A 22,321-nucleotide genomic window follows, 5' to 3' on the forward strand; every position below is an offset into this window, starting at 1 on the left:
AAAAATAAGTAAGCCTGATATTTACTTCTCTTTTTCTGTATGCCCATTTAAATTATGGGTGTTCTGAATAAGATTTTTTGTCTTATTTCATATTGTGAGTTGGACGAAATGTTTTAAGATTCCCTTTGCAAAGTGCTTGAATGATCTGTAAATATTTGGGAAAACTGAAAATGCTATTAAAGTAACATAGCTCTTTGGAAAATGGATACTATGGTAGGGAGTAAGGCACTGATGTAGGGAAGAGATTTGAATTATACTGAGCTAATAATAATATTGGGTAACATTTATTTAGTGCTTATTGTATTCTAGAAAATGTTTTAAGTTCTTTACAGCTGAAGAAAAAAATTCATAAAAAGGCCCCTGCATTAATGCAAAGTAGGATATTACACAGTTGGTTCTAGTATTCTGCCCTGCCTCCCAGCTAGCTTAAATTTTTACCTTTTTCAGGGTTATAGTGGGGAGGGGAGAGCACGCTGGGCAGTACATCATCAGTCACTCTTGTCTTAGGCGACACTTCTGTCCCCAGAAGTAAAGAAGGATAGGGTGATTCCCCATATACTGTATTCTCTTGGCCTGGTCTCCTCTGACTGAGGAAATGGCCACTAGACTAATCTAGAGATTCCTAGAACAACTTCCTCTGTCTAGGACGTTCCAGCTAGTCAGTGGATCTTGGAATCATCCTCACCAGCTGACATTAATGACTTTCCTTAGAGAGATGGCCTGATGCAGCATTTTACTAGGAATTGGGAGTTGTTTTTTGTTGTTATAGGACACGTAGGTCATTTGTAGCTATCTTGCTTTTAAAATGAAAATTTGCTTGCATTTTGCATGCACCAAGAAAATTATCATAAGTAGTGCTTGTGTTCAGAGTGTTGATAGTATATGTTTGGCTAGTCTTCTTTAGGTCTCTTTCAAGCCTGAATATTGACACTGGGGGTGTGGGGGGTAGATTTTAAGAAACAAATTCAGATGCCTGCCATTTGGGATTCTTTATGACATTTAAAAATTATACTAGAAAAACATTTTAAAATTTGAATTGGATATGAGTTGTTGGCCTATAATTTAGAAATCATATGAAGAGATGATAGGGGATTTTATTTTATTGCAGGAGCTGAAAGGAAATAAATATTTTTGTGAAATTTTTGCTGTTGAAAAATAAAATCAATGTAATAATTACCATCATGGTGGTGAGATCTCCTTAAGATAGGGGTTAGCATTCCTTTTCTGAAACAGTCCAGTTAGTAAATATTTTTTGCTTTTTGGGCAATACAGTTTCTACTGCAGCTATTCATCTCTGTTGCTACAGTGCGAAAGTAGCCATAGACAACATGTAATCAAATGAGAAACAGTTGGCTGGCCAGATTTAGACTGGCTATAGGTTCCTGGCCTGTTTTAAGATATCATAAAGTCCCTTCAGTCCACGGCACTCTGACTTTTGAACAGGGATAATTTGGAAAAGGGGCTTGACTTCTGAAGGGAAAAGAAAATTAATCTTTTGGAAAAGTCTAATTTCAGTACTTTCTATAGCTGAACATTTTTTCCATTGTTGTGTTGCCTATCTCTAGCAGATAATAAAGTTTTATAAAATCATTTCATTATGTTAGTGATTATACATTTGTTCTTAAACTTGGAGTTGGTTTTGATTTCCTAGGATGTCAGTTTTATGGATTTTGTTTCCTACTGCGGCTTTGAAAGTCAGCCAAGAATATTTCTCAGTCCATAAAACAGTTTCACTATGCTACTCCAGCTAGCTATCAGTGATCTGTGGAAATAAAGGGCAAAGGCAACATGAGTAGTGGGTATCCAAAGAATTCCCTTCACCTAATCTTCAACATTAATTACAGCCACCAGTTTCTCTACAACAAGTAGCAAATTAGACCAGTATGAGTTTCACCTCTTTCTGTTTAATGGCACTTGACTAGATCAATACATTTCTGAATACAAGGAAAGGATATATGTATACAAATAGCTGATTCACTTCATTGTTCAGCAGAAACTAACACAACACTGTAAAGCAATTATACTCCAATTAAAAAAAAATAATGAATTAAATAACTTATGTGCTCCATATTACCAACACAGAATTTTTAAACTAGAAAGACATTAGATATGTCTTATCTAATTTAACTCCCTCATTCATACATGCCAGTAATTATGAAATCCTCAAGGGAACGGTATCATCTTCATCCTCGTACCTCAGATGTCTAGCACAGCGCCTAGCAGAGAAGGCACTCTCTGCTAAAACCCGGACATTTAGTTTTTGAATAAGGGAATGAAGCCTCAGAGAAACTAGAGATTAGGTTCACTCAGCTGGTTGTTAGCAGAGTATGATTTCACCATGTTTTAGTGTCATTTGTGAACGAATTTTATTTTAAAATTAAACACTGAGACTGTCTTTTGGAATTTTGTCACCTGCATTACGTTCATAGAAGCATCAACATCTTCATTATAAAGAATCATTTGTAAGCTTTGGAATACATTCACCTGTCAAAGAGCTCCAAAAAGAATTAAGGAAGTGCTAAGTGATGCGTTTTTCAAAAAAATTCAGTAGGTTTTGTACACACTAACTTTAAAAGTGAGTCTAGACTCACAAAACTTTGTCAGTTGTGCTAAGGGTACGGAAATGATCAATGTTCTTTTTAATGTAGCTGATAGCAACAGTATTCAAAGGATAATAGAGGATAGCAACAGTAATGAAGATCAGTGACAAAACATTTTGAAAGACTATGTACGTCCTTCGTATACTAATTAATTTTGTAGAAAGATCACCATGTTACCCTCTGCCAGAAGGCCATTCAGTCACACTTATTTTACTGTAGGGGGATCAAATTGAGTCTTTTCTCAAGTAAGCAAGCATGCAAATCACTGGGTTCCAAATCCTATGTGTCTGTAGTCACAGAGCATTATAAATCAAGAGCCTGAGTCAGTATCCACCTATCCCCCACTTCCCCCCCGCGCCCCCCCCAAAAAAAAGTTCATTTAGAATATACAAAAAGAGGATAGAAAAAACAGATGAAGAGAACTTCTTTCGGTATAGATCTAAGAAACCAGGGAAGTGGAGATTTTCTTCTCACTCTATTTCATTTCTGCATCTGAGCACACAGTCTTACAGTACATTCTGTTTTTTCTGTTTTAGAAGGTTTGCCGTTTTTTAAAAGGTCGTTTTTCAAGTATAAAAATATCTGAGAAAGTATAAAGGTCTCCTTATCTGGAAATTTTTGCTGTTCAAAATAATTTGTTCCTTGAGGACCCTGAGGAGCCAAATTATCACTACATTTGAACAGCTAATGAAAATGAAAAGAATTCTCATTACCAGTGTATAGCAGTCTCCTGCTAATACATCTTGTATAAACAAAGTGTCTTTTAGTAGTTTATTTATCAGGCTCACTGTTTTGGGCATAGTTATGAAGGGCTTAAGAGGAGTAGTTTTTATCTTAGAATTATGTTGGTGGCTTTCATAGAAGAATTTAAGGAAGTTTGATACTTTCTACCATGTTTTAAGTAAAGCTAAGTAGAGAACTGGCAATGTGAATCTGCATATATCTACTGACCTGTGCTATCCTGGCTTCTGAAAATCTTCAATCATATATCACGTTCATGCTTTATTTCAGTAACGTTTATGTGCCAGACACTCCATTTTCAGTTTAATTTGTTAGGGTAACTTGTAAAAGGTTATAGAGATCTCTTCATTAAGCCAGGTATACTGGTGATAATTATAATGATAATGCTTATAACTGTTATCTATTGACATTTCCTTTGTGCTAAGTATCAGGCTAGATCCTTTATACATTTTATTTAATTTTGAGGGTGGTATGAGTCTTTCCATGTTTGATTGAGAAAACTGAGTCTCAGAGAGGTTAAGTAACTCTTCCACAAGATTACACAAAAAAATAATGGTAAGGCTTACTAATTGAACCCAAGCTTACTGATTATCAAAGCTCTTTCCTAAATTCAAAGCAAGCTTCCCAATGAGTACTAATCAATGAAGATTTTACTGGAATGATTTTAAAACCTTTATGTTGTATAATCATATATTATAATTACTATAGAACTTTAGTTTTCATTGTCACCATTTCTAGATCTATGGTACTTAAGAAAATGACACATGTTTAGAAGCATTTTCTCTGCTTTAATTTTTAGCTTGAATAAGTTTGAACTTGCATGAATTAATTTTCCTTATTTTTCTTTTGTTGGATTATGTTTATAACAATAACCTGGGGACATCCAGGACTGTGAAAAAAATCCCTTCAAAAAATTGCTTTTGGCAGAGGGTAGATTGAACTGTGAGCTTAAGAATCACTTGTTTCTCTAATACTGTGTTTGAGTCAAAACTATACAAATGTAGTGAGTGTTGCCTATGTTAGCTTGGAATTTTTACTGGGAAATCATGGCATGATGGAAAAATACATACTTTTATGTCATTTTCTGTGTTAACACTTTATACAAAGCTTCAGTTATTCAGAGCACATGCAGCTTACACAGCTCTAGGACAGCATGTGAAGATAACTCATTATATATGTCTGTCTGCTTTTATAGGGTATGTTGTTAATCTAAAATAATTTATTTACTATTAGGTTCAAGCTGAATATAGATCATAATCTGACAGCATAGTTTATCGTGAAGTGGTCAGCTAGAATATTCAAGGCATTATTGATTCTTGACATGCATCAAATGATTTTTGCTTTCACTTTCTGAGTTTCTTGGCATATATTTCTGAATATTACTAAGCCATAAAAAAGAATGGAATAATGCCATTTGCAGCAACATGGATGGACCTAGAGATTTATCATACTAAGTGAAGTAAGTCAGAGAAAGACAAATATCATATGATATTGCTTATATGTGGAATCTAAAAAAAAAAAAGATACAAATGAACTTATATACAAAACAGAAATAGACCCACAGACATAGAAAATGAACTTATGGTTACCAAAGGGGAAAGGGAGGGGAGGGAGTTTGGGATTAACATATACACACTACTATATATGGAATAGATAACCAACAAGGACCTACTGTATAACACAGAGAACTATACTCAATATTTTTGTAATAACCTATAAAGGAAAAGAATCTGAAAAAGAATGTTACACATATAAATAATAAATAATACAAAATATATAAGTATATATATAAAACTGAATCACTTTGGTGTATACCTGAAACTAACACAACATTGTAAATCAGTTATACATGAATTAAAAATTTTAAAAAACCCAAAAATACCCCAGAACTAGTCTTCCATGTGATTTTATTTTTCATGGATTATAACTTGCTTAAGTATTCTCTTGCTGGGCTTTTTAAATATATAAAAATTGTCTCTCCTTTAAATTTTTTTTTTTTATTTTAAAGAAATGTCTATCAAGGAGCCAGAACTGTAATTATTGTTCCCACAGTGTTATCATCTTCAAGGTATTTGATCAGAATATAATTCATATTCTTCCTGAACTTTAGAAAAACAGGGAAAATAAAAAATAAATATTGTATCTGTTTCCTCCTGCCCCAAACTCATTTTCCTTTAGGTGGTTATACTCACTGCTTCAAGGAAAACCAGCTCCTTCACAAGTATGTAGGTTTCCTAATCATGGCAATTCATTTTAAAAGAAATTCACATTGGGCTTGTCAGGATCAGGTAAAGAAAGAAAAAGCAAAATAGGACCTGGAACACTTGTATGTATTCTTAACATTTTCAGTGAGTGAACAGTATCTATGCAAACCGATGGCCTCATAAAATCTACAGTTTCTCTCATTAGGGAAGTTGATACTTAGGACTCAGAAGTATCATGTTTGTAACTCTTTTAATTTTAACCACTGTACAGAAATCATTTTGCAAAGAAAACTTTTTTGTTGATCACTTTAAATGTTGATCACAGACTTTTTATCTTTAGTTAGTAATAATTTTATTGGCTTTAGATTTGAGAATCCCGAGTCCATTCTTGATGCCTTCGATTACTTTTGATGATTTTCAGGTTGTGTTTCCTGAGATATGGCTTCTATTTGATTCTCTCACTTCTCTCCTTATGAGACTGCAGTTACACATTTCTTAGGCTTTCCACTGGGTTCTATATGTATTTTTACTATTTTCATTCTTTTTTTCTCTTTGTGCATTAGTTTGGATATTTTCTACTGTCGTGCCTTCCAGTTCAAGGATCCTGTGTTCTGTTGTGTTTAATCTACTATTACATTCATCTTTTTAATTCTTAATTTTAGTTATTATAATTTTTAGGTTTAGAATTTTTCTTATGGATCCCAGATCACTGCAGAAATTCATCATTTTTCTATTTCTGTGGTTTTGTTTTGTTTTTTTACTACAATTCAGGTGAATTTTTGTTTTTATCATCTCAGTCCCATCCCTGTCCAGATTACATGCTAATTTAACATTGTTTCAGATTCTAATTCCCTAGCATCCTTCCTCTTCTTAAGAGGAAACTAAAAGGAAGAATGGATAAAGGCTAAATGATAGTCTAGAAAAATCTTTTCCTATTTATCTTTTTATTTGTAGGATATAGGGTTTTGAGGAATGGGTGAATTAGGGATGTATATATTCAATATTATGCTTTTGTTGATAACGTTGTATCTTGGGCTTAATTGTTCCATTTCTTTTGTGGACTCCATATCTAATGCTTGTTGTTGGGTTCAGTGTCTAAAGCGATTATGGTAATGGTTATTTTTCTATTCGTGAAATGTTTTACCCATTCTTAACTTTAGATTAGTTTATGTCAATAGAATGTGGTGGTGTGCCAGTGTGCTTTCAGCATCTAAAAATGGCATTTAAAAAGCCCCTTAATTTTTTTTTTCTTACCTATGACTTAAATTCAAAATGAAAGACAGTTGTATAGTTTTTGTTTTTGTTTCCCCTGATAAGCTCTCATGTAAAAAATGCTTGTAATGAAGCTTAAATGTGACATCCTTTCATCTTTAAATCTGTTATTTTCTACCATGATTTATGTTCAAAACATTAATCCAAGTTTATAAGATACTGAAATACTGTTCGAATTATATGATGAAAATTTTTGTAAATTTGGAATGCCTTTAAATGTATTCAAATTTTTTGTTTTATAAAGTTTGAAGAGTTAAAACCAATATGTGTATTTTAATAATAATAAATCTGTGTTATTTGTTAAACTTACTCATTTTTTAGCCTCTTAACATCATTGTTCAATTTTTCTTTCAAATGTTACCACGTAGGAAAGTTTGTATTGAATGGTGCTCAGATTCAGTACTAGCCCTGGCTAAACCTAACTTTGATAACTATAAGATTGCTCTCCTTTCTATAAAAGATTCTAAATGTTCTATATAGTATGATCATTCATGGTTATAAGTTAGAGCCACTTCTTCATTACTGATGGGGTACATCAGTTATCTTAATCTAGTTCTATTTAGTTACGTTTATTCTGTCCAAGTTCTTGATTTAAACTGAAAGCAAATGTTATCCAGAGTTCTTGAATCAGTCTTTCAGGAACTATTCTGTTACTTATTTTGGAAAAGCAAATGAATGTGGAGTTTTCTTTCTCCCTGCTAGACTCTAAGGTCCTTGAGGAAGTAGGGACTGCCATCTTAATGTTTTCATTCCCATTTCCTAAAGCCGTGTCTGGCCTGCTAGGCAGTGAATGTTTATTGAATAAATGAGTTGAATTGAACTGAATGAATTGTTGCACTTTGTAATAAAATTACCCCCCTCATTTTTCCTCTCATTCTTCTCTCACCTTACCACAATGATGTTTGCCTAATCTGAAACAAAACCTAGTAGCTATTTTTTTTTTTTACTTCTCAGCAAGTTCAGCTAATACATTCATACTTACCAGTAAGACATTAGCAGTCTTACTAATTCACTGGAGGAAGAAGGGAGAGTGTACATAACATAGCTAAGGATGGGTTCTGACATTATTTGAATATAGTTCCTATTAGGAGAAGGCAAAGCAAGCACTAGCACACATAAGATTTAGATGTGGCATGGACCCAGGATTTTTTCTTTTGATGGAAGTATGCCATTCACTTGAAGCTATTTAGTTATGTTACACAAATTCCTTTAGGTAGGTCACAAAAATTAGAACTTTATCATTATCTAGTAACGCTGTTAGGTTAATATTTTTTTTTGGTGTATGTGTAACTCTCTCCAGGGCTAGGTAGTATAACATTCCTATGGGGATTCACTCTACTCTCCTTGCTGGCATATTTTCTGAGGAGTCATTCGATGTAATTCTTATCTTTGTGCCTCTGTAGTGAAGTGTTTTTGTCCTCTAGCTACTTTCAAGATTTTTTCTTTATCTTTGATTTTCTATTGTTTGAATATGATATGCCTAAGTGTAGCTTTTTGGCATTTTTCCTACTTGATTTTCTCTGGGCTTCTTGGATCTTGGTGTCAGACATTAATTTGGGGAAATTCTCAGTCATTATGGCTTCAGATAGTTTTTCTATTCTACCTGTCTTCTCCTTTTGGTGTTTCAGGTACACATATATTACATATTTTGTTGTTGTCCACAGTTCTTGGATTTTCTTTTCTGTTTCTTTTTTCTTTTTGTTTTTCTTTTTTACTGTTTTCTTCAGTCTTTTTTTCTCTTTCCTTTTCCGTTTTGGATGTTTCTATTGATTCATACTTAAGCAGAGAGATTCTTTCCTCAGCCATGTCTAATCTGCTAATGAGCCCAATAAAGGCATTCTTTATTTCTGTTATAGTGTTATAACAACCTTAGAATTCTTTTTGAGACTTAGAATTTCCATTTCTCTGCTTATGTTGCCCCTTTCTTGTGTGTTGTCTACTTTGTCCACTTAGAGCCCTTAGCATATTAGTCATAGTTTTAACAAATTACTGGTGTGATAATTCCAGCATTCCTGCTGGTTCTCTGGTCCTCATGCTTGCTCACTTTCTTCCAACTGTGTCTGCTTGCCTTTTAGTATGCCTTATAGTTTTTTCTTGATAGACATGGTTTACTGGGTAAAAGGAACTGTGGCAAATAGGCCTTTAGAAATATAGTGGTAAGTGAGGACACAGTGAGGAGGTGTCGGTTACCAGCCAGGGGAAAAGAGTCCTCACCTGACTATGCCGGCCTCTTGATCTTACCAGCCTCCAGACTGTGAGAAATGAACTTGTGTTGTTTATAAATCACCTAGTCTGTGGTATTTTGTTATAGCAGCCTGAACGGATTAAGGTACCTGTGATCTCACATTTCTGAGGGATCTAAAAAGAATTGTTAATTTTTCAGTTTATAGAGCTTTTTACTTGTTATTAGGAGGAAGTAGAGCCTTCTAAGATTCTTATATACTGGACTGGAAAACATACCAAAACTGCCCTTTTGTGATCTGTTTTCTATATTATAGCTGCTGTAGTCCTCAAAAACATAAATCTGATCTTGTCATGTCTCTACTTGAAACTTCCCATCAACTTTAGGACAAAATCCAAACTTAGTAATTTGGTAATTTGGATAATAAAGCCTTTGTCATCCAGCCTTGGTTTATCTTTCTCTGCTAATAGTTTACATTTTTACATTACTGCTATGCTGTGCTACTCTGAACTGTTTTCCATTTTCAGTGTTCTGTATTCTCTCTCTTCCCTATCTTTTTCTTTGCTGGTCTGGCCCCCACTCATTTTTCAGGTCATAGGTTAGAAGCCATCACCTCTGGACAGCCCACATTGACTCTCCCAAGACCTGTTCGTGTGACCTTCCTTTGCCCCTTGTAGTGTAGGATCACAACTAATTAGCAAAGTAGATACAATTAAAGGCCTTGGATGTAATCTGTTGGCATCCTTAAATACTTACCTGCTTGTAGTCATCATGAAGGAGCCCATAGAGCTTTTGCTAGCAATGTTCCTATCTAACATTTGGAAAAGTTATATTTTGAAGTGTTTTTGGAAAGATATATAATCTATTTATTCAAAATGTTCAATCTTAAGTAGACTGAGATCAGCAAATCCATGCACCAGCCAATTGGTTACTTGCAGGAATTAATGTTAACCAAGACAAATCTCAGTGGCTTCCCAGATGCTCCTTGCTTGGTCCCAAACTTTTTGACATTGGGAAGGACCATTTAATAAATTGACAGTGTAATTTATATAACAACCTGGAAGGACCAACCATTTACTTTAATTGACAGTATGATTTGTGTAACAACATCATGTATGTCTGATTAGTGTGAGTTCGAGGCTACTCTCCTTTGTTTCAAGTTTTTGAACTTGTAATGCACACTGAGATCTAAATTCTTTTATTTAGAAATCCTGATTACCTTATTAAATATGTGATGATTATACTAAGGTGTACTTGCTGTCATGGGTGCTAGGACAAAGGTATGAGGTGTGTCTCTTCTATCCTCTTTCCCTCTTCTCCCCCCCCCCCCCACTCTCAACTGCATCTGATTGAATTTATATGTTTAATATACTTACAATGCTGTTTCACTCTGTAATTGTCCACCTAGATGTTTATTATATATTTCCCAATTCTGAACAGAGCTTAGTAAATCCCAGCTAGTGCTAATGAGAACTATTATTGTGGGGCCTTGATTGTGTAATATCAGGGTTTTGTTCACTATTAAGACCTGTTGAGTTTACTTCTTAAAAATCAATATTCAGTAATTTTTTGTGATCAAGGAAATGAAATTAAATTAAGGTGTAGTTTGTTCAGGAGTAGCTTTGTAATTGACCTGGTGCATGAACAAAAGGAACAAAATAAAATGGTTTTTTTTTTTCCCCTGTTTCTCCAGATATGGGTATTGTGATGACCCCCTACTTGCTGATGGGTTTCTAAAATATTCTTAATATTTTAAAATATCAAGATAGGTCAGAAATATCCCGTTTGCTATAGGTTTGTAAAGAGTTTTCTGTCTCGCATAGGCTTTAAGGTTCATGTGAGAATGAGTCTGTACCTTATTCATTTTTTTATTCCCAATTCCCGTCAGTTTATTTGCCATATAAAATGTAAATATCGATTAAGTTAAATAATTACGTATTTGATGAACTTTTAAAAATAATCTTATATCTTACTTCCCAGATCTTTTATATTTGACACTCTTAGCATTTCATTATTGGAGAGAAAATAATCATGGTTGTTGATGGAGGAAAAGAAATGATTTAATATAGTTAGTTCTTGGATCTAATTCAACAAGTAATGAATTCTGAAGCATGCATTTTATGTTTTGAAAAAGACAATGTTTCTTGTTATAGAATATATGATCTTTTAAAAATAGTAGAGTATTTGGGGATAGATAAACAGATTTTTAAAACTTTTTTTAAAAAAATCAGTTCATCAGGTGCTGGGAATGTAGCCGATCGTGTTTTGGCTCAGCTCTTGACAGAAATGGATGGCATCGAACAGTTAAAGGATGTGACAATCCTGGCAGCTACTAACCGTCCAGATAGGATAGACAAGGTAAGAAAGAAGGCAGTCTGGGCATTTTAAAATCAACAACTGGATCGTTTGATTATGTTGGGGATTTTTGGTTTTTGGTTTTTTTTTCTGTCAAATTACTTTCTAATTAGTTTGTCATTTAGAGGATGCTGAAAGATTAAACTAAAGGAAATGAAGATAACTGAGAAAAGATTTTGTTTATGTTTTTATTACTTATGTTTGGTATTAACGAAACTATTTTGTAACCCCTTGAGTTTTCCCTCCCCCATTGTTGCATTAAATTCTTAGTATATTTCCCTAGAGTATTTAAGTTCTGGAATTCTTTTTGTGTTTCATCTGATTTATTTTGAGAAGTTTTTAACATTTTCATTCATATTAAGGTAAGCTTTCGGCCGTTTACTACTAGTTAGACTCGAGTTATTTTCAACAACTTTCTAGAAGTCCTGGCCTATCAGTTGCTTTCAGAGTATTTAGAATAAAAATGACAATAGATTTTATTTCTCTTAAGAAGTTACTTAGGCTTAAATTAAGCTACGTAGGTGCAAAATTAACACTTTCAAGCTATTGCTACCACTACTTTTCCCCAAGTCATATTTTAATAAATGAGTTTACTTAACTTTTAAGTGCCTAATTTATACTTAATGATCTAAACTGAGAGTAAAAATTTACTCCCAGGGCGTGAACCAGTTTCTCTTTTTTTTGTTGCTGTTATTGCCTCATGTCCATGACCTTATGAGCTCCTCCCTCCCTGTGCACATATATACAGACTTTCAGTTTTAACAATGGGATTTTGAAAGAAATCATCTTTTTGAAGATATGAAAGGAGGTTTTATGTGGGAAGGTATTTTGCTGTGGGATAAAGTCCCTTGGTCAAATGCAAGTAAGAAAGCTTTGAACCTTAATAAGTTAAATTGTGCCCTTTCTGCTGCAGTGTTTTACAAGAAGCTAGGTAAGTTGTGAGCATTTGTAGGATCTGGGTGGGTGCCCAGACATCTCTGATGTCTATAAAAAAGATAGAATTGTGTGTGTCTTAACAAGGATTATAGAAAGTGCTGAAAGAGACCTTAAAGATTACCTAATCCCACCTTTTGGTTTCAATGAATCCAAGAATCATCTTTATCCAGGTAAATATACATTGTATTTTTATGACATTTGTCTCCTGGTTACCCCATGGCTAATGAGCTCTAAAATTTCTTAGGTTTTTTTCTCTACAACGTCTAATCTAATAGTGACCTTCTTTGGTTTCTTAATATTGTATGTCTTTGATGTTAGACACATTTCTTTTTTTTTTTTTTTTTTTAAATGGCTCTGATGTCCTGCTAGCCATCTTTTTTTTTTTTTTAAATTTATTTTATTTATGGCTGTGTTGGGTCTTCGTTTCTGTGCGAGGGCCTTCTCCAGTTGCGGCAAGCGGGGGCCACTCTTCGTCGCGGTGCGCGGGCCTCTCGCCATCGCGGCCTCTCCCGTTGCCGAGCACAGGCTCCAGACGCACAGGCTCAGCAATTGTGGCTCACGGGCCCAGCCGCTCCGCGGCACGCAGGATCCTCCCAGACCAGGGCTCGAACCCGTGTCCCCTGCATTGGCAGGCGGACTCTCAACCACTGTGCCACCAGGGAAGCCCTAGACACATTTCTTGAAGTAGGACTTTGGGCTTATAGTAAACTTCTTGGGTTCTTCTAAATCAAGCTGTATGATTTAGCTTGTTTAGTGCTTGTATTAATTTTGTCTTGCTGTGTAACAGATTACCTCGAATTTAACAGCTTCACACAATACTCATTTATTAGTGGTTTCTGTACGTAGGTCAAAATCTGGGTGTGGCATGATGGAGTTGTCTGCTCAGGGACTCAACAAGGTGTTGGCCGACCGTTCTCATCAGGAGCTGATATTCCTCTTCTAAGCTCACGTGATTGTGGCAGAATTCACTTATTGTGACTGTAGACCTAAGGACTAAATTTCCTTACTAGATTGTCAGCTGGGGGCCACTCTCAGGTCCTAGAGACCCACATACATGGTCCCTTCCATCTTCAAAGACAGCAATGGAGAATCTCCATCATATTTTATCCATCTTACGCTTTAAATTACTATTGCTGGAAAAAGCCTAGTCTCTTTTGAAGTCTCACCTGATCAAGTTAGGCCCACCAAGGAAAATCTCTCTACGTTCAAGTCAGCTGGTTCAGGATCTTCATTACATTTGCAAAAGCCCTTCCCAATAGCATCTAGTCCAACATTTGATGGAATAACTGGGAGAAGGTGTGTGTCTAGCAGAGGACCAGAATCTTGCGGCTGAGCAGAATTCTTTCTACCACAGTGCTCTTCAGCTTCTTCCCCAACCCCTATGTGAGTTCTCTTCTGGGCACTAAGAACAACTTCCAACTTTCACAGAGACCAACTTATCTTTGCCAGTCATTTGATTGGCTACAAACCTGCTCCTTTGAAATGTCCTTTTCTGTGGATTCTATCTTTTCTCAGATGGAGCATTTCTCTGCCTTGCCTTGTCCAGATATATCTTTCTTCAAGTTATACATATAATCTCTCTTAAAATAGAAAAGGATAAATGAATTTAAACTCCTTTATTTAAAGGATACATTTTTCATGTTCTTTATATGTATAACACGTAGTAAGCCTATTATTTAATACAGTAGAGTTGTTGACTTACCTCTTTTGCTTACTTTTCCCTCTGTAAGACATAGATTGAACCCCAGCTGTTGTATTTTGCAGTAAGGTGAAATTTATCCTAGGTTTTACCTGTACGTGATACAAAAGACCCCAAGAAAGTTTTAATGTAAACCTAGAGATAATAAGTTATCTTGGGCCACTCTAAGGTTTTGGACCTTTTTTCAGCCTCATCTTAGAATACGTCAAAACCCCAATGATAATGGTAGATGACTTCCATTCTTTTGGGGATACTTTAGTCTGTGGATATCTTGGCTCTCTTGGAGAAAATGATTAACTGGATTTTAGGCAGAACTTGTCTCCGAAGGTGGGAGATTGAAGGGATGGAAGTGGTTCTGTTTTACATTTCTTTTTGCATTGTTTTTAATATGTTTCTTGCTTGCTAATAATACTTGCCTTAGAAGGCAGATGCTGTGTTTTATTATATCAACTCATAAGTGACAGTCTCCAATATCACAGTTTGAGAAATTAAAGTTTGGAAAATATCTTGCCAAAATTCTAGTCATATTTTTGATCTTTTATAAAATGTTACCTTTAATACCTTGGTTCTCAAACCGCCTAATTTGTCCAAAATAAGTGTTTTAAGTACCAATATTATTACACACTGGTAACATCTTTTGACTGATTAACTTTTGCTTCAGGAGGCTTCAGAGAGAAGTGCAAACATATACAAACACACACATATATATATGTGTATTTATATGTATGCTTGTATGTTTGTGTATATGCATGCATCATATATATATACACATGTACATACATTGATTAGTTTTTAAAATTAGGAATCCACCAGCTAATCTTGGATGAGCACATTTAAATTAAGATGTTGAAAGTGTTTGTAATTAGATACAAAGACTTAATTTTCTAGGTCAGGGGATCTAAAGGCCTTTTTAATTTACTATTCAAATTTTTCAAAATTTATAATGTTTAATTTGTAATAGATGAAATAATATAATTATGACTGGCAGTGAAACATAAAATTGGTAAATGGAAAAAGTATTTTTAAGTGGTAAAACAGTGCCTTCAGGGTCATCAAATGATATGCTATGCTTTCAAGTACAACTTTGAATTTAGTACATTGAACCGTGGTCTAAATTCTGCATATGTTCTGTAATTGTACAAAAAACACTACTTTAAATAATCAGTGATTTTTGTAAAAAATATTTTAATCATGTTCTATTTCAGGTAGAGTTCCATATTCATGTGTAGTGTGAATTTTTTGTTAACTGTACTTCTGTTATTACTCAGATGGTATAAACTATATCAGAAGTATATTTTCTGGATTTTTTTCTCTGAACTATTATACAGCATTATTTATGTATTGTTTAATAGCACTATAAAAAAAGTTTCAGCACATGTGTGACTAGAACATGGTGTTCAAACTGTGCCCTGAATGTGCCGTTAGAAACAAAGCAGTCTTAAGAGATGGTTTTTTTAAAAAAAACAACTTCCTGTTATGAAATGAATAGACATAGTTTTCACCACCTGTCTTGTCTGGAGGAAATGGTAGTAGGAAGAGAATAGGCAACAGGAGAATTAAAGTAAATTTCCTGTGCTGATACTGAAAGGTGGAGATTTTGTTTTTGGCTTAAAACTGGAAAGAAAAAGGACTGTTCTAGTGTGAAAGAAATAATGCATTTAGTCTAACTTTGGCTACATTTAATTCAGGTGTTTGGCCTTGTAAATTAGCTAGCTTACTTTACAGTCCTTTTGCCTGTTAACCCACAACCTCTATGTCATGATGACCTTAAGTTAGTATATTGGAACGGAGAGAATTCTTGGACTGTCAGAGGAGTGAAATTGATATCATTATGTGACCCATATGTTGTACATTTTTAGTGTCTGTTTTGGAAAATATTTCAGTTTCATATAGTCTGGGGGAACTAAAGGTGGAGTTTCCGGGGGCTTCAGCAAGGGAAGTGAGACACATAGCTCAAGAATCACATTATCCTACTTCCTGCTATGTCATATTTACATGTCAAACACAATAGCTGTAATGTAGCACACTAGGCTGAGTAAAGTGATTGCTTGGGGTCTCCAGTGGTATCCTGAAGTCTCCATAGACCTTTTACCCCCCTACCCTCCTCCTTCAGCTTATAGATAAGTGAAGAGAAGTTGTATCCTTAAGAGTCCATTTTGCATAAGAATGACAGGATATGAAGGACAGATGAAGATTAATGAGATTGTGATGTCAGGTAGTTACATTGTCTTTAGGTTGATGATGGCCTGGATTTCCACAGCATCAGGAGACTTTAGAGCAGCAAACAACTAAATTATTTTTGATGCCCAAGTAATAGTTAAAAGCCTGGACTCTAGGAGTTTATATTATTCTTTGTTAGGCTATTGCTTACATGGCCCCTTTTAGGAGAGTATAGTGTTCAATCCATGGTATTTCATGCATTTGTGTTGAATATTAAGGAAGAAATGATCATGTCTTCTTATCCTAGTGTTAAACAAGCTTCAAAATTGTTTAATTTTATGAATATTTTAAAATGTAGTCCCTTTGGTTACTTTTAGTACTGATGCTTGGTATATAATAGGCTCTCAATAATGATTACTATTGTAATTATTATCTCTAGCCTGAAACCTGGTTTTCTTATAATAGTAAATTTGTAGAATTTTTAAAATTCTGCTCTAAGCCATCCATGGAATAGATTGCTCGATTTTTTGTAAGTTTTGTAGAGGTCTTGAGTAATTCAGTGTTCAGAATTATTTTCTAACTTAGTATGTTTAACTCATGGAAGTTATAAACTGGCATTATTTTCCTTCCAGTTTTTCTGGAAGATGGGTTGATGGGTTAAATATGACAATATTTTTATTTCTTAAATACTATAAAAGTTGATTTTATTGATTGCTTTGTAATATGGAAAACATTAGCATGTTTAGAAATGTCAGCAAATGAGAAGCTAAATATATGTAGCTTCCAATTTTAAATGAATTGTGTTCCAAAAATACCTTCAGACAGGTTAAAAATATGTTTGTGAATGGTTTTCCTCCCCACCCTTCCTAGTTATAAATTAAAGGTCCCATTCATCTATTATTGCTGTTCTCAGCTAAGTCAGTACTAAAAAACAAGCTGCTTGATCTAAGAAACATTAAAAGTTTAAATGAATCATAATTCTTTACTTTCCTGTGAGTATTTAAGGAAGGGATGCTTATTGATCTTTTGTATTTATCAAAATGATGTGGAGAGTCTTAGGGTGTTAGAAGGTGAGCCACAGTGTGGTCAGACTTGGGCTACTGCTTCCAAGGTTATCTTCCAATTTCAGCTTTACCATCATTTTACAGGACTGTTAGAAGTAGTTTTATTATTGTTGCTGAGTGTTTGTTTCTTTTTTGTTTTTTAAAATGCCAAGTGTTTTCACTATATCTATTATGGTAGCAGCTGTAAGGGTTTCAGCTTCAGGAAAGGGGTGTTGGAATTTGGTCAGAGGTTGTATGCATATGTGGGTCACATTTCATTTAGAAGTTAAGATAAAGACTGTCTGTCCCAGGGGTCAGCAAACTATGGCCTCTGAGCCAACTCTGACCCATCAACTGTTTTTCTACATCCCATGAGCTAAGAATGGTTTTTACATACTTAAATGGTTGGGAAAAAAAGATGATTTAGTGACATGTGAGAATGATGTGAAATTCAAATTTTGGGCCTCATAAATAAAGCTTTATTGGTATATAGTTACACTAATTTTTGATGTATTGTCTGTGACTGCATTTGTACTACTGTAGTAGAGTAGTTACAGTAGAGACCTATGGCCTGTAAAGCCTAAATTATTTACCATTTGGACCTTTGCAGAAAAAGTTTACTGACCATTGATCTATCCTTGTAAGCTTTTAGCAGTTTCCTAAAGTCTCTAATGTCTGCTGTTCACACATGAGCCACAAAATTTTTCTAAAGATTGTTTAAATATATTTACTGCATAAATTTTCTGAAGATAAATTATATATAAGTCAATAATATCATGCTGAGCTTAAAATAAACCAATAGTAGTAGGAAGGCTGTATTAACTTCTTGTTCTTTAAAATACCTTCAATCTCTTCTTGAACATTTTTTAATACTTAATCTTTTAAAATACATTGTCTTGGACTAAATAATTATTTTTCCAACTGAATGACTTACCAAAATCCATAAATACAGAAATGAAGTTTTTTATTATATGAAAAAATAGCAAATATTTATTCATGACACCTCAGTCTTATAGTTGCATTGGTTTTTTTGCTTTTTATAATTGTGAGTTGAAAGCTCTTTGTAGTGTTTTTCATCATTGAGATTTTCAGGCTAGATATTTAAATTTTGAGGAGTTAAGAGCCTATGTTTATATATTTGATAGTAAATAATATTTGGTTATGTCACCATGCAAATAGGAGTATGTTTAATCTTCTTTTAGAGAAAGAGTAATAACATAATAAAATACATATTGTCCTTGATACACAAATTCTAAAAGAAATTAATTTTTTCAAGATGGGGATGCTTCTACACAAGGTGATACCTTCAAGACCAGGAGAGGTAGCTATTTCACCTAATTCATAGAAACAAACAGAAAGTCAAAGCAAAATGAGGAGACAGGAATATATTCTAAAAGAAAGAAAATGATACAACCCCGGGCAGGGTTGGGGAGGGGGGCTAATGAAAGAGAGATAAGTCATTTACCTGATAAAGAGTTAAAAGTAATGGTCATAAAGATGCTCACTAACTTGGGACAGGAATGGAGGAACACAGTGAAAACTTCAACAAAGAGTTAGAAAATATAAGAAAGAACCAACCAGAGCTGAAGAATACACTAATTGAAGTGAAAAATACACTAGAGGGAATCAACAACAGATTAGATAATACAGAAGAACAGATCAGTTATCTGAAATACAGAATAGTGGAAATCACCCAATCAGAACAGCAGAAAGGAAAAAGAATTTTTAAAAATGAGGATACTTTGAGAGACCTCTGGAACAACATCAAGCATACTAACATTTGCATTATAGGGTAAGAAGACATGATCATTTCTTCCTTAATAGTCAACACAAATGCATGAAATACCATGAATTGAACAGTGTAGTCTTCTAAACAGGGCCATGTAAGCAATAGCCTAACAAAGAATAATATAAACTCCTAGAGTTCGGGCTTTTAACTGTTATTTGGGCATCAAAAATAATTTAGTTGTTTGCTGCTCTAAAGTCTCCTGATGCTGTGGAAATCCAGGCCATCATCCATCTAAAGATGAACAGTTTCCTAACCTGGGAAAGGAAACAGATGTTCAGGTCCAGGAAGCACAGAGTCCCAAAGAAGATGAATCCAACGAGATCTATGCCAAGATACATTGTAACTAAAATGGCAAAAGTTAATGATAATGAACATTTTAAAGGCAGCAAGAGAAAAGTAACTACAGTTGACCTTTGAACAATGCAGGTTTGAACTGCAAGGGTCCACTTACATGCAGATATTTTCTAATAGTAAATACAACAGAATTATATGGTCTGTCCTTGGTCGAATCCATGGATGTGGAGGAACCATGCATACTGAGGGCTGAGTATAAGTTATACACAAATTAACCCCCATGATGTTCAAGAGTCAACATATAGTCATAAGACCATCAGCTGATTTTTCAGCAGGCACTTTGCAGGCCAGAAAGGAGTGGTGTGATATATTAAATGTGCTGAGAGGAAAAAACTTAGAACCCAAGAATACTGTACCCAGCAAAGTTACCATTTACAAGTGAAGGAGAAATAAAGAGCTCTGAAGACAAGCAGAAACTCAAGGAGTTAATCACCACTAAAATGGCCTTACAAGAAATGCTAAAGGGTCTTCTTTAAGCAGAAAACAAAAGGTCATAACTAGAAATAAGAAAATATATAAAAGAAAAAAATCTCACTGGTAAAGGCAAGTATATGTCAAATGCAGTGTGTCCGCCACTTAAAAAGCTAGTATGAAGGTTAAAAGAAAAAAGTAGTAAATTCAACTATAACTACAGTGAGTAGTTATCAGATACACAAAATTAAAAGCTGCAAATATGACATCAGAAACATAAAACATGGTGGGGGGAGTTAAAATGTAGTGCTTCTAGAATGAATTTGACTTACGTGACTATCAGCTTCAAACAAATAGCTATATAAATAGGCTGTTATAAGTGAACCTCATGGTAACCACAAATCAGAACCCTACAGTAGATACATAAAAAATAAAGAGAAAGGAAATCAAACATTATCACACCACAAGGCAAGAGACCAAGAGAAGACAGATACAGAGAAGAACTACAAAAACAACTAGAAAACAATTAAAATGTCAGTAAGTACATACACTCACTTTAAATGTAGATGGGCTAAACGCTCCAATCAAAACACATACGGTGGCTGAATTTTAAAAAAATGATTCACCCCTATGCTGCCTACAGGAGACTCACTTCAGATCTAAAGACACACACAGACTGAAATTACAAGGATAAAAGAAGGTATGCCATGCAAATGGAAACAGAGAGAAAGCTGGGGTAGCAATAGACGTATCGGACAAAATAGACTTTAAAACAAAGATCCTAACAAAGGACAAAGACGGGCATTACAAAGTGAAAAAAGGGTCAATGTAAGAAGAAGATACATTTATAAATATTTATGTACCCACCATAGGAGCATCTAAATATGGAAAGGAAATATTACTAGACATAAAAGGAGAAATTGATGGTAATAAAATAATAGTAGGGGTCTTTAATACCCCACTTACATCAACAGATAGATCATACAGACAGAAAAATCAATAAGGAAACAGTTGCCTTAAATGGCACATTAAATCATATTAAATTAATTGACAGATACACAACATTCCATCAAAAACATCAGAATACACATTCAAGTGTGCATGGAACATTCTCCAGAATAGATTACATGTTAGACCACGAAACAAGTCTTAATAAATTTAAGGAAGGTGACCTTCAAGATGGCGGAGGAGTAAGACGTGGAGATCACCTTCGTCCCCACAAATACATCAAAAATACATCTACATGTGGAACAATTCCTACCGAACACCTACTGAATGCTGGCAGAAGACCTCAGACTTCCCAAAAGGCAAGAAAATCCCCACGTACCTGGGTAGGGCAAAAGAAAAAAAAAACAGAGACAAAAGAATAGGGATGGGACCTGCACCTCTGGGAGGGAGCTATGAAGGAGGAAAAGTTTCCACACACTAGGAAACCCCTTCACTGGCAGAGATGGGGGGGTGGGTGGGAGGAAGTTTTGGAGCGGCGGAGGAGAGCGCAGCAACAGGGGTGCAGAAGGCAAAGCAGAAAGATTCCATCGCAGAGGATCGGTGCTGACCAGCACTCATCAGCCTGAGAGGCTTGTCTGCTCGCCCGCCGGGGCAGGTGTGGGCTGGGAGCTGAGGCTTGGGCTTCGGAGGTCAGACCCCAGGGAGAGGACTGGGGTTGGCTGCATGAAGACAGCCTGAAGGGGGCTAGCACCACAGCTAGCCGGGAGGGAGTCCGGGAAAAAGTCTGGACCTGCCAAAGAGGCAAGAGACCATTGTTTCGGGGTGTGTGAGGAGACGAGATTCCTTCCCCATGTGCCCACAGAAGGCAGAGTACCACCTAAGCAAGCTCCACAGACGGCCACGAACTGCGGCTATCAGCTCAGACCTCCAGAGACGGGCATGGAGCACTAAAGGCTGCTGCTACCAAGTATCCTGTGTGCAAGCACAGGTCACTACCCACACGCCCCCGCCCCCCACCCCCACCCCCAGGAGCCTGTGCAGCACGCCACCGCCAGGGTCCCGAGATCCAGGGACAACTTCCCTGGGAGAGTACATGGCACACCTCAGGCTGTTGCAGTGTGATGCCAGCCTCTGCCGCTGCAGGCTCACCCCACATCCCAATTATGATTACCGTACCCCTCCTTCTCCCCGGCCTGAGAGAGCAAGAGAGCCCTAATCAGCCGCTGCTTTAACCCCTTCCTGTCTGGGTGGGACCACATGCCTGTGGGCGACCTACACGCAGAGGCAGGGCCAAATCCAAAGCTGAACCCCAGGAGCTGTGCAAACAAAGAAGTGAAAGGGAAATTTTTCTGTGCTGCCTCAGGAGCAGCAGATTAAATCCCCACAGTCAACTTGATAAACCCTGCATCTGTGGATACTTGAATAGACAACCAATGTTCCCAAAATGGAGGCAGTGGACTTTGGGAACAACTGTAGACTTGGGGTTTGCTGTCTGCGACTGATTTGTTTCTGATTTGTATGTTTATCTTAGTTTAGTTTTTAGTGCTTGATACCATTGGTGGATATGTTTATTGGTTTGGTTGTTCTCTTCCTTCCTTCCTTCCTTCCTTCCTTCCTTCTTTCTTTT

The 22,321-nt window shown here is 35.6% G+C and overlaps 1 protein-coding gene across 1 annotated transcript in view; it reads left to right on the forward strand.

The window, feature by feature from the left end:
• Nucleotides 1-22,321, forward strand: part of AFG2A (AFG2 AAA ATPase homolog A) — a 328,145-nt gene that overhangs the window by 96,965 nt on the left and 208,859 nt on the right. The window contains exon 14 of the mRNA XM_068543404.1: nucleotides 11,231-11,357. Within this exon, the coding sequence (XP_068399505.1) occupies nucleotides 11,231-11,357 (127 nt within the window). The remainder of the gene's footprint in view (nucleotides 1-11,230; nucleotides 11,358-22,321) is intronic.

This window comes from Eschrichtius robustus, chromosome 4 (genome assembly GCF_028021215.1).
Source record: "Eschrichtius robustus isolate mEscRob2 chromosome 4, mEscRob2.pri, whole genome shotgun sequence".
In the NCBI taxonomy this organism is placed as follows: domain Eukaryota; kingdom Metazoa; phylum Chordata; class Mammalia; order Artiodactyla; family Eschrichtiidae; genus Eschrichtius; species Eschrichtius robustus.